Source organism: Globicephala melas, chromosome 6, assembly GCF_963455315.2.
Source record: "Globicephala melas chromosome 6, mGloMel1.2, whole genome shotgun sequence".
Lineage (NCBI taxonomy): Eukaryota > Metazoa > Chordata > Mammalia > Artiodactyla > Delphinidae > Globicephala > Globicephala melas.
In genome coordinates, this window is record NC_083319.1 from 104,233,634 (window position 1) to 104,247,400 (window position 13,767).

The 13,767-nt window shown below is 46.2% G+C and overlaps 1 protein-coding gene across 3 annotated transcripts in view; it reads left to right on the forward strand.

Annotated features, from left to right (window-relative positions):
* Nucleotides 1-13,767, forward strand: part of PTK2B (protein tyrosine kinase 2 beta) — a 130,369-nt gene that overhangs the window by 88,848 nt on the left and 27,754 nt on the right. For all 3 annotated transcript variants that reach the window (XM_060301279.2, XM_060301281.2, XM_030879088.2), the window contains exons 3-5: nucleotides 4,611-4,789; nucleotides 5,337-5,424; nucleotides 6,601-6,680. In XM_060301279.2, coding sequence (XP_060157262.1) covers nucleotides 4,611-4,789; nucleotides 5,337-5,424; nucleotides 6,601-6,680 — 347 coding nt within the window. The remainder of the gene's footprint in view (nucleotides 1-4,610; nucleotides 4,790-5,336; nucleotides 5,425-6,600; nucleotides 6,681-13,767) is intronic.

Consider the following 13,767-nt stretch of genomic DNA (forward strand, 5'->3'; position numbering starts at 1 on the left):
TTTCTCTATATTTCAAATACTTTCTCCAACAGTAAGAAACCTATTTCCCATTATCCTCAATATATTGACTCCTTTGCTCAATCCACCTGTATGTAACCAATTTCCTAACCACTCCAGACCTCTCCACCCCTGGCCCCACCTCCTCCTTTGATCCGCTCCTGGCTCTGCAGCCACTGCCCACCCCTCAGCCTCACTAATTTGACCCCTGGGCAAACCACCACCTCCAAGGGAAGGAAAAAAGAAAAGGAGATAAAAAGGTAGCAGAAGAGGAAAGCAGAGTTTTGTTTTGTATTTCCACTCTTTCTTTGTTTTTACGAAAGCACCAGAATCTATAAGAGATTGCTGTGTTAAAATAATGCTAAGGTTTTTTGAGTATTTACCTTGTGCCAAGTTCTGTCTTAAGGGGTTTTATCGAATTTAATCCTCGTAAGACCATTCAAAATAGATACTGCTATTTCCTCCATGTCACAGATGAGAAAGCTGAATGCAGAGAGCTTAAATATGTTGTCCAAGGAAAACTAGCTACGTGGTGGTGGGTGGATGGAGCACTTGTAGAAGTTTGACACCAGGGCTTATACTTCTGGCTATTGCTGTGTTGCACGATGGCTGCCTGTGACTTGAAGGGAGCTCTCTGCTCCCCAACCCTCTCCCATCTGCAGAGAAGACAGATTTGTTCATTAACATACCACATAGCTTTCAAAACTGGTGTAGCTTGGCTGGACTAATCTTCCCACAGAGAATAATGATAAAATCTGGACAAAATAAAAAATCAAATTCTCTTGAAGATCCTGGAGAGAGACCACAGCAAAGCAGAAGGAAAATCTGCTCTTGAGAGCTGAACTGAAAAGAACGAAATCTGCAAATTTGTGGCTTTTGCCTGATGGCACTTTCCAATCTGGGAGGGGCTAGAGGGGCAGAAAGCAGCAGCCTTACAGGTTTGAGGTGTAAGAGGATAGAACTTGGGGCTGGCAGAGTAGCCAGAAGATTGAGGAAAGTCTTGGAAAACAGGGAGCCACAGAGAGGGTGAATACCAAAATAGAAAATTTAATTTAATTTTAATTTACAGAAGTATCAAATAAATTTAACAAAAGAATAAATTAGGAATAAATTTAACAAAAGACCTGTACAACATATACACTAGAAACTACAAATCATTGCTGACAAACATTAAAGACGAGCCAAATAAGTGGAAAGATATACCATGTGTGAGGATTGGAAGACTCAGTGCTGTTAAGATGCCAATTCTCCCTCGCTAAGCTATAGATGTAACACAGTCTCAATCATAATTCAGCAAACATTTTAAATAGAAAGTGACAAACTGATTCAAAAATGTATATGGAAATGCAGAGACCCAGAATAGCACAATAATCTTGGGGAGGAAACGGTGGAAGGCTTACGCTGTTTGACTTCAAGATCTCCTCGAAAGCTACAGTAATGCAGACAGCGTGGTGCTGGCATAGTGCAGACACAGATCAATAGAACAGAACTGAGAGTCCAGAAATAGAGCTAAACTTATATGGCCAATTGATTTTGACAAAGACAACAAAATAATTCAATTGGGAAATGAAGGTCAACAACCAATGTTGAATAACCATAGATCTTTATGAGAAAAAAAATGTATCTTGACCCCTACCTCACACCATACACAAAAGTTAATTCAAGATCAATCTCAGAGCTAAAGGTGAAAGTTAAAACTATGAAGCTTATAAAAGAAAAGAGAATATCTTCATGATTTGGAGGCAGGCAAAGATTTCTTAGACAGGATGCAAAAAGCACTAACCATAAAAGAACATTTTGATAAATGAGACTTTATCAAAAGATGCAGTTAAGGAAATAAATAACAGGCACAGTACAGACCTAGAGAAGATATTCGTAAAACATATACAAAGTACTTTTAGCTAGAATGTATGAGGATCTCCTACTTCAATAAACACACACACACACACACACACACACTCACACCCAAACACAAAGTGGGCAAAGAAGTTAAACAAGTACTTCACAAAGGAAGACATATTGATGGTCAATAAGCAGATGAAAAAGTGCTCAATGTTGTTAGGTACCAGGAAGATGCAAATTAAAAGCTCAGTGAGATTCTATGCATACCCACTAAAATGACTAATATTAGAAAGACTTGTATAACACCAAATGTTGGTAAGGAGGTGGTGTAATGGAAATCTCATCTATCACAGTGGAAATATAAAATAGAATAATCTTGGCAATTTCTTATAAAGTTAAACACTTATCTACCTTTGACCTAGTCATTCCTCTCCTAGGTATTTGTCCAAAGGAAATGACAACATACATACACAAAAAGACTTGTACATTAATGTTCATAGTAATTTTATTTACAATAGCCAAAAATGAGAGATAGCCCAGGTATTTAGCAACAGGGGAATGAATAATATATACTAAATGATTCCATTTATAGGAAGTTCTACAACAGGCGAAACTAAGTAAAAGTGGGAGGAAAAAATCATTGCCTAGAATTGGAGGTGGGAATGTGCATGAAGTTTGACTGAAAAGGGATATGAGGGAACTTTCTGGGGATCTGGAAATCTCTTAATTGGTATGTGGGTTGCACAGGTGTATTCATGTGTCAAATTGTATAGCTAAAATTTGCACGTTTAAATTAATATAAATTTCACTGTAAAAGAAGAACTGTAAAAATTGATGATAGTTGAGTGATGGTTAGGGAGTAGATGGTGTTGTAGAAGAAGCAAGAATGGCAGAATGTTAGTAATTGTTGAAGCTGGGCGATGTGTACATGGGGGGTTATTATACTATTCTACTGACTTCTGTTTTCTTCATATATATTTGAAACTTTCAATAATCACAGGGGTCCCAGTTCTGGGGAAATTAGACTTCAGTTATATAAGTTTCAACTTGGGTAGGGAAGTCTCTACGTTTAAAAACACCAGAGCCTGGGACTCCAGTTTGGGAGTCTATATGGAACTGACATGGGGGCTCTGGATGGCCAAGTGGACAGAGAAGTACAGAGGGTGAGTGGCAAGAGACATGGGTGGAAATAATGACAAAATGGTCAACTTCCCAGTCTTGAACTCTTCCTATTGTATGTGCCCCTCTCACTGTAGGTACCATTGATCACAGCCTTCTTCCTCATTCCAGGACCGAAGTTCTGATCCCTGTGCTGATTTGTTACCGCAGTTAACATCTGCATTTTGTGCCTCACTTTCCATCTCAGAGCAATACTTGACTTCTCTGATGGGCACTGGCTTTCCCAATGGGGAAGGGATTTTTCAAGCTTAGAGTCTTTTAGCTTCACAACTCCATAGAGTTAAAGAGGGCTGACAGGAGGCAGAACTGGACTAAGACATGTGAGTGCACAGGCTGAAGAAGAATTTGGTGTTCTAAATATTAGTTGGACATTTTATTAGTGAAAATAAGAAGAAACTGATTTTCTTCTAAGAAAAATGGTATACCTTTCTTTTTGTTCCAATTAAGGAATTGATTACATTTGATTTACTACATTAGACAACTTCTTGGGAGATGTAACAAAAACATAAAATTTAAGTAATCCGGGGTCACTGTTCTTCCTGATCAGACAGCAACCCACCCTGCATTGTTCTGCCTTCGGGCTGGTTGTATATAGGCTAGGTGGCATGTGTTGCAAAGATACTCAATAGAGATTAGACAGTGCTTGTGAGTTTTTTAATTTGCCTTTGAGGGTACTTTTTGCTCCATCAGGAGTGGGCTTGATTCACCAGTTACGCATGGAACCACATGAGAAACCTGAGTTAAAGTGAAACCAATGTGATTTCAGAACTAGACAGGACCTTAGAGATGATGGGTTTCCAGGCAGCTGCCAATGGACCCCCTCTTAATCCAGCTCTGGCGCTAGGCCAGGAAGCTATGGCATCAGGTTGTGGGGCAGGTTGGCTTCTGGTCAAGACAGCAGGAATAAGGAGAGCACCTAATTTCTTGTCAACACTCTATTTCCAGTGGCCATGCTTCTTGTGTGGGAATTGTGCCATTTAATCCTTAATGCAAGTCCTGTCCTTCTATCTTGCCCAGCCCACCTCCCCATTAAGAAGCTTGGTCTACTACAAGTCCTCAGAGTCCAGTGGCTCAGGGTTCAAACTCCCAGCTTAATTCCATGAGCTGTGTGACCTCCCTCAGTTTCCTCATCTGCCAAATGGGGATATGACACCTGCTCCCCTGTGTTGCACAGATTCAATGAAACAATGCATGCACGGTGCCCAGAAGTGCCTACTGCAGACGTTCAGTAATGCTGGCTGAATTGGGAACCATTCAGATGGTCCTCCTTACACAGAGGATGCTGGGTTTGATTGGTTGGAATGAAATACAGAAGCACAGAATCCATGTTCTTTGCCTCACTGCGTTTTCCCCTTGGCTTCTCCTGTCTCCTCTCAGTTCCTCCATCTCTGTGTCATTTTGCCAACTTGTCCATTCATCACGTAGAGCCTACTGTGTACCACGCCTTGCACTAAGTGCTAGCGAATCAGTGATGAATACAACGTTAAGTCAGAATCCCAGCCTAGAGAATCACACCTCCAGGGCCTGCATGAGGACTGTGGGGGCCCAGCAGGCGCACCCCTGGGTCATGCCCCCTCTCTTCTCCTCTGTAGGAGGTCATCACCTCCATCCTGCTGAGCGGGCGGATCGGGCCCAACATCCAGCTGGCGGACTGCTACGGGCTGAGGCTGAAGCACATGAAGTCGGATGAGATCCACTGGCTGCACCCGCAGATGACGGTGGGCGAGGTGCAGGACAAGTACGAGTGTCTACACATGGAAGCTGAGTGGAGGTAGGAGAGGAGCCCTGTGCTCTCAAATGGGGGGGGGGGCGGGGCGGTAAGTGCAGAGTGAGAGGAGACCCTGGAAGGTCCTTTCTTGGAGCCCTTTCCCAACCTCTGAGAATATTCTAGAACGTCACAGTGGCATTTTAGGTTGGTCCGTCTGCAGCGTCCAATGCATCTGTTTGCTAAGAGCTAATATGGGCTCACAGCACATCCCCATCCCAAGACGGATATCTAGGCACAGCCCTAAACAAGATGCCGTTGGCACTATGGAGAAGGAAGAACAGAAGTGCGGGGAAGAGGGAGAGCCAGGCCAAGGGCTGGTCTGTGAACCGAAGGTAAACAGCTATCATCAGAGGGAGAAGGTGGAGAGTCAGAACTAGCACTGACCACCGTGTGCTGGTCAGCCACCCCTCTGTCCTTCATGGTCCTCCAGCCAACCACAGAGGAAGGAAAGAGGAACAAGTCCCCAGTGGGAGGCCAGGAGCTCCACGGGCAGCTCCTGGCATGACCAGCTTCCCTGGGTCAACCACAGAGTCTGAATTTCCTGTCCCAGGTATGACCTTCAAATCCGCTACCTGCCAGAGGACTTCATGGAGAGCCTGAAAGAAGACAGGACCACACTGCTTTATTTTTACCAACAGGTAAAAGCATTTTATCTTGTGGTCCCCATGGTCATATGACCATCCTCTGCTGGGGAGATGGAAAGACAAAGCTTAGATTTTGGAGGTCCCATTCCAGGAAACTTCTCTCGGGAACATTCCTTGGTCCCTGGTCAGCTGTCCAACCCTGCTTCCCTCACAGCTAAGGGTTGGCTAACCCCACCCCATGGACACATGGACTTTCCTAGTGGCTTTGGACTAGTGCCCAGGAGACCTGGCTGGGGAAGTGGGCAGAGCAGGTCCAAAGAGGAGGCAATGGTCTTAGCAGGCAGGCTCAGCCGTCTGACACACCTGTTATCTACCCAGCTCTACCGCTTCCTAACCTGCTATCCCTCGGGACTTAGTTTACCTGCACGAGGCTGTTTCTTCTTCTGTGAAATTGGGATGATATTAAGAATACCTACTTTACAGGGTTCATGTGAAGACCTAATGATAGCATTAGCTGGTGCTGGTAAACCAGCTCTCTGATTTGTAGCACTTGCCAATTTCCATGGTGTAAATACTCCCATCGTGGTCTATTTCAAAGTACCAATATTTCAACCAGCTTGCGAAATTTTGGAAAACTTAAATAACTAGCTTCCATGAGCTGATTAGAGCTGCTCACCACACCCCTGGCTATAATGCACGTGCCCAGAACAGAACCCGGCAGGGAGTGAGTGCCGGGTACAGGGAGTTGCCATCGTTGTTTCCTGCCTGGCCTTAACCCCCTCCTACACCTCCCTCCTGGTTCACTAGAGACCAAGCCAGACTTTTCTTCTACAGTGGATGACATCTGTCACCACTTACCAACAAGGCTTTGGATAAATTACTGAGTCCTCCCCAAATTCCCAGCATCCTTATCTCCAAAATGAGGAGTGGGGGAGGGGAGCCTGAACTTCCTGCCTCGTGGATCCATGAAAGAATGTGCCGTGAAAGTGCTTCAGAAACTGGAGGGCCGCAGCCTGAACGGGATCACCGCTGCCCAGGGCTCTTCCTGAGCCTCCCCTCCCGCCCTTCATCTCCTGCTACGTATTTGTGCATAGCTGCGGGAGGGGGTGAGAGATAGCTCAGGGCGGCAGGATGGTGATCAAAGCACCCACCGTCTCCTGGGGCCCTGCCCATCGCAGGGAAACAGGGACCGGGGGCGGGAATCTGAACTTCGGCCTTTCTCCCTGCCAGCTCCGCAATGACTACATGCAACGCTATGCCAGCAAGGTCAGCGAGGGCATGGCCCTGCAGCTGGGCTGTCTGGAGCTCAGGTATGTGGCCTCAAGGCCTCTCCAGAGTGGGTGCCTGCACCTCCCCTCCTGTACTGGGCACTTGGCCAGCTTGGACTTTCCTCCAGCGTGGGAAGCAAGAGTGGGTATGTGAGAGCTGGAAAGGGACGCGCTGTGGCCGACAGAGGGTAAGCCCCCGAGCTGCTCAGCGTCTGGTCCTCGGGAGAGAAATGCCAGCTCCCTCTCTGGTTGGTGCCCCCTGTCTTCCTCTGGCTGCCATCCAAGTGATCCAGTACATGTTTCTCTGAGCACTAGGCAAGTTTCTGGGAGATATTCGAACGCTGGGATTCCAACTGTATTGTTCACTGCTGCACCCCCAGCTCCAGTAGGTGCTAATAGATATGGACAAAGTTAGTAAATCATCCGGGGAGGCCCGTAAACTCACAGTGTTTGGGAGGTGACAAGTGTGTCTACAATTGATCATAATGCAGCAGAGTGAAATAAGCAGCACATAGACATACATATAGGAGCCAGTAATCCCGCCCGAGGACATCAGGAAGAGGGAATGTGAACTGGTCCAGGAAGCAAGAGAACGATTTCCATCGGTAGATACTGGGGGGAACTGGGAGGTGGGGGAGGGTGCATCCTGGGCTCGGGGACCAGTGGAAGGAAAAGAGCAGACTGGAGGACCGTGGGAGATGAGCTTAGGGAGGTGAGTTGGGATCGATGGTGGAAGACTTTGAATGACAGTCTAAGAAATAAACCTTATTCTTGGCCGTTGGGAGCACTGTGGACAGAGGAGGAGGATGTTAAGGCCATGCTCTAGCACTTTCTCAGCCAAAGCAGCACCATTCACTTTCACCATCCACCAGGATCCATGACCCATTCTGCCCTCTCATCACCTTTTCTGTACCCCTTGTCTGTCCTAGAACAGTGATTCTGAAATCTGGTTGCAAATCATAATCACCTGGGAGCTCATTAAATTAGAGATTCCCTAACCCCACCCTTGGAAACTCTGGTTTAGTGGATGTGGATGGGACTTTGGGACATGCTTTTTTTAAAAAATTTATTTATTTTATTTATTTATTTATTCATTCATTCATTCATTCATTCATTTATTTGGCTGTGTTGGGTCTTCGTTGCTGTGCGCGGGCTTTTCATTGCGGTGGCTCCTCTTGTTGAGGAACATGGGCTCTAGGCACATGGGCTTCAGTAGTTGTGGCTCGCGGGCTCAGTAGTTGTGGCTAGCAGGCTCTAGAGTGCAGGCTCAGTAGTTGTGGCGCACGGGCTTAGTTGCTCCGTGGCATGTGGGGTCTTCCAGGAGCAGGGCTCGAACCTGTGTCCCCTGCAGTGGCAGGCAGATTCTTAACCACTGCGCCACCAGGGAAGTCCCAGGACATGCATTTTTGACAAGTCTTCCAGATGATTTAGAGACAGTTAGCCTCGTATGAGGTGATGGTTCCAGGGTGAGTCTTGCCCTATCTGTGACCTTAAAGGTATAGAGAATAGGACTCTGCTGCTGCTTCTGCTAAGTTGGGGGGCATTGAGGAATTCTGGCTCCCATCCTCGATCTCAGAGAGAGTGCTGAGGGGTCCCCCAGGGAGAGCCGTGGGATGGGAAGGGGGGGCTTCTGAAACTGCTGGCATCTGTGACAGAATAGGTCAAGGACAGCCTCGGAGGGCTCCTCCTTGCTTTCCTACTTGGTGGCTGTCTCAACAAGCCAGGGGACACAAGGGTCCCCTGCACAGAGGAAGTCTGCACCCCTGATGCCAGTTGGAAGACAGACCACCTCGCCGCAGTTGGCAGTGGTCCTGGGAGTTGCGTGCTGCTGGTTCGGGGGCTCTCCGCGAAGTTTACCTTATCACATGTGCCGTTTATGCCTTCCAAGACCATCACAGCATTGCAACTTACACACGCCTATCTTCTCCTCTGAAATTAGACAACTCAAAAAAGCCCACCTTTACCTTTTTGTTTGTGGATCTCATACCCAGGTCTCCATTGTCACTTTGAGACTCTGATCACTGAAGTCACTATCAAAATACCATCACTTAGTAGTAAAATAGCAACATAGAGAAGACCCATGAGCATCCTAGTTCATGTTCTTCTTTCCTCGAATCACCCCCAAACTATCATTGGTTGTAATAATAATGACTATCATTATTTAGCACCGGGCACTGGGCTAAATACACTGGAGGACAAAGTGCGCCAACTGACCTGGCTCCATTTATGGTCTTATAAGGAGTGGATAGTCTCTTGGTGTTGGCTGTCTTATCAACTCAGGATTATTCCAAAACCCATGCTTGTTTTACGACAGGGATGTATTATTTCACATCTCCCCTAGCCTGATGAGCAGAGTCAGATGAATGTTCCTATTCTTACGGGCTGACCTTTGAGATACAAAGATATATATTCGGGAAAGGATATGGAAAACACCTATTTTGTAAACTTCATAGATTTCCAAGCCTATCATTTTTAAAGTTGAATACAAAGCTATCCATTATCATGGACTATTTTAAAGTCAAGTTATGACTATTTCTAACCAAGAGAGACAGATACATTTCTGAAAATCAGGCCGTAATGCAGAATTTTCCAAGGCTGTGACTTTTTTCCTGAAAAGATTCCAGAGTGCAGTCTATCTACAGATTATGGGGAAAAGTCCTGTTAACATTGTTGTGTCACCTGCCTACCGATAATATGGTGTCACCAGAAAAAAGAAAATGTATTCTTTCCTAGCTTAAGAAAGAAGTATGGTATATGCACAAGATATGAGATTGCCAAGATGAAACCTCAATGGACTCAATTCATAGCGAGGAGCCATTGGGCATAATGATGAAGAGCAAAGGGTCTGAAGCTGGGCTGCCTGAATTTGCATCCTGGGTCTTCCACTTACTGGGCAAGTTACTTCATCTCCCTGTGTCTCAGTTCCTTCATCTGTAAAATGGGAAGGATGATAATGGTAGCAACCCTACAGGCTTGTTATGAGGAATAAATGAGTTAACATATTTAAAGTAGTTAGAACAGTGATAGAGACGGAAGTATTCACTAGTTATTCATCATTTGTACCAATTAATTTTTTCTCTTTACCTTTATGTTGTTGTTTATTTACTTTAGTTGACTTTATTTTTTAGAACAGTTTTAGGTTCACAGCAAAATTGAGTGGAGGGTACAGAGATTTCCCATAAGCCCCCGTCCCCGTCAACATCTGCCACCCGCATGGTTCATTCATTACAATTGATGAACCTACATTTACACATAGTGATTACTCGAAGCCTAGGGTTTACCTAGGGTTTAGTTTACCCTAGGGTTTACCCTAGGGTTCACTCTTGGTATTGTACATTCTATGGGTTTTGACAAGTGTACAGTGACAATGTATCTACCATTATGGTATCTTAAAGAACAGTTTCACTGCCCTAAAGCTCCCCTGTGCTCCACCTATTCCTCCCTCCCTCCCCTCCCAACCCCTGAAAACCACTCATCTTTTACTGTCGTCATATTTGGCCTTTTCCAGGATGTCATATAGTTGGAATCATACTTAATTAATTTTTTTTGTTGATTTACTGGAAGTGATTTATTTTTTATTTTTTGCGGTACGCGGGCCTCTCACTGTTGTGGCCTCTCCCGTTGCGGGGCACAGGCTCCGGACGCGCAGGCTCAACAGCCATGGCTCACGGGCCTAGCCGCTCCGCGGCATGTGGGATCTTCCCGGACCGGGGCATGAACCCGTGTTCCCTGCATCGGCAGGCGGACTCTCAACCACTGCGCCACCAGGGAAGCCCCCTTACTGGAAGTGCTTTATAAATGCCAAATATTTTCTCTAAATATCCCCCTATGAATTAAAGTGTGAAATTCATGGCCCACGTGCTGGAGTTCCCTCGCAGTCTGAGGAACCAAATAGCCTCCCCCTCACCAGAGGCATCCAGGACTATTGTCCACTCCCAGCAGAGCTCCAGAACACTCTGACCTAAAAACTCAGAGCGAATGTGTAACCCAACAGCAGTTAGCGAGTAACGGATAATAAGAAAAGATTAGAGAAAGAACACTCGGCTTGTTTCAAAAGGCATTTTATCTCATAGTTGATGTATAAATGTTCGTGATAAGTTAATACTTGTATTGCTTTTCTTTCCTTTCTGCTGTCCTTACCTGAGTATCAGTCAGGGGCCTGTGCCTGCCCAGAGGCCCTGCTGTCCACCTGGAGTTTGCCAGGCACAGGGGTGGACCAGGCTGCGGAGAACCAGCCAGGCACTTAGAGGGTACTCGGAGCAGGTGCAGCCTCATTCAAGGATGGCAGCCGGGGCAGGTTGGGGATCACTGACAGCAGCTGAGACGGGGCTCAGCACAGAAGATTGGGAAGATGAGTCTCAGGCGAGAGGGTCCATCTGATGAGGGGCGGTGACTGCTTCTCCCGGCCATCTCAGTGATGTTCAACCGCTCCAAACATTAGGGACACAGATCACAGCACACTCGAGTGACTGGGCACCTTTGTCAAAAGTTACACAGGGCGTCCCTGGTGGCGCAGTGGTTGAGAGTCCACCTGCTGATGCAGGGGACACGGGTTCGTGCCCCGGTCCGGGAGGATCCCACATGCCGCGGAGCGGCTGGGCCCGTGAGCCAGCCATGGCCGCTGAGCCTGCGCGTCCGGAGCCTGTGCTCCGCAACAGAAGAGGCCACAACAGTGAGAGGCCCGCGTTACACAATACATGATCTTTAGTGCATGAGAGAAGGGCCATCGGTGATATAGGCAGTAAGCTGGATTTCTAGAGGTTGGGATGGTGTAGATGTGTTATCTTCCTTTTTCCTAATAAAAAACTTTTCCACTCACCACCTCCTTAATCATTCTAAAACTGCTGTTATTTTTCATGCTTTTTAATTCCTCAGTGTTCATTTCCAAATTTGTTTACCTTTCCATTTAGCCAACCCCAATTTTTTTTTTTTTTTTACTAAGGCTTATTTAAATACCCCAGTCCTCAGAATTCTTTCATCCATCCCCAGTCTCAAAACTCATTCATTCATTCATTCGTTATCGTAAACCAGGAGTGACATTAACAGACCGCTGTCACCTGGGACTGGGAAGCAGATGTCACTTCCTCAGTGGGTGGTGCATCCCCTCTGCGTGGAATACTCGCCTAGTACCCCTTTTCAGCCTGATAAACTCTTCTTTGTTCTGACAGCTTTAGAAAATGCACTGAGCCAGGGTTGCCTGCTTGCCCTCTACATTCATAGAAAAGCTCAGAGGACACCTGTGAAATGTCGGCAATAAGCAGGGTGGCCCTGGGCTCTTCCTGCAGAGCAGCCTCAAGGGTCTCTCCACCTCGAAACCTTCCCCTTCCCTGTGCCCACCCCGCCCGTCCTACCCTGCAGGGATCTGCCGTACTTACGCGGCAGGCGCCCAGTTGTTCACATCCACTAGTCTGAAATCTATCAAACCTTGGAACTCACGGTTGGTGCCGCCTTCACCTGGCACACGGTGAGAGCACAGTATGTATTTGAATGAAGGGATAACCCTGAAAGATCTCAATTCCTCTTCTCTGGTGGACACGTGCTAACATGTATTCTGTTAGAATCCCATAACTGCGTGCAGCAAGCCAATGCGTTCAGTTACCTGGGAGTACATTTTGCATATCACTCAACCCAGGAGGAAATGCGGGTGGCCGTGCTGCCTGCTGTGGAAGCTGCACAGGCGTGCTCTGAGGTCTCCTATGAATGCGGAGAGCCGCAGGGAACACTGGCTCAGAAAACTTTCTAAAGCTGCCATGACTGACTGGAAATTTTGGATCTTAACTGCAAGTGCCTTCGGGTGGAAGTAAGAGGAAAACGATCTTCCATCCAGGGAAGAGCCCTGGATGAGTTCCTCGTGCCCTATAACTGAATGTCACCCCTGCTCACCTGTTGTCTGATTTCCAGAGTGCAGATCTGCCCTTACTCAGCTAGAACACTCCTCCAGCATCTGCAGTCCCGCTCTGTCAGGCACCCGGTCGCAAGAAGTGGGGTTAGGGAAGAGCCACTCTTTCTAGTTTCCCAAGTTCTCCCCTTGGATCAGGTTCCCAGGGGTTCCCAGCCTCAGCAAGAGGGACATTTGGGGCTGGATAGTTCCTTGTTGTGGGGACCATCCTATGCATTGTAGTATATTTAGCTGCATTCCCGGCTTTTACACAGTAGATGCTGGTAGGACCACCCCTCATCCCAACCAGCTGTGACTAAAAAAAGATCTCCAGACATTGACAACTGTTTCCAGGCTGGGGAGAGGGTGCAAAATTGCCTCTGGTTGAAAACCACTGAATTAGACCATTGGAAGGTCATACACTCAGACCACATTTAGTCAGGCCCTCCTACTCTCACATTTACTGAATTGTGCTCTAATGTTATACGATTGGTATTTACCAGAATTGCAGCAGGAGGAAAAAACCATGAAATTGGCTTCACATTTTTTTGGTAGAATGAGTGTTACGACTATTAGTTTTCTTTCGATCAGTGGCTTTTCACACTTTTTAATTTAAGAAATGCAGTCCTTGTTTTATGGTCAATATTATCTCCTGATGAGCTAAGCACTTGGCGAGGTATTCTGTCCACTACCCTGGCTGCCAGGGCAACCAGCCCAAGCCACAGATTGGCACATTTTTTTTATCTCATTTACCTCATTGCCTGGTTTCTTTCTAACTCTATTTTGTTTAAATATGTTTCAAAACTGTATCTTAGGGACTTCCCTGGTGGTCCAGTGGTTAAGACTCTGGGCTCCCAATGCAGGGAGCACAGGTTCCATCCCTGGTCGGGGAACTGAGATGCTGCATGCCGCACAGTGCAGCCAAAAGAAACCCAAAAAGAACAACAGCAACAAAAAATGAAAAAAAAAAAAACTATCCTTGCATCTTTTCTTAGAAGGAGATAGACTAGAAATACATTTCAATATTGTGAAATATAATTCAACAATATTTACTGAGCTGTCATTAAATATTATTACTCCCTGAAACTCATTTTAATGTACTTGTCTTTGATTCTGTAAGAGAAATTTTATAGGAAACTTTTTATCTTTTGCTTTCCCTCCATTCCAACTGCTGGCATTTGGAATAACTGGGCCTGCCCCAGCTGGAAAGAACCACTTGTCTTCCTGTGCCCCTCTCACCACAGAGCCAGT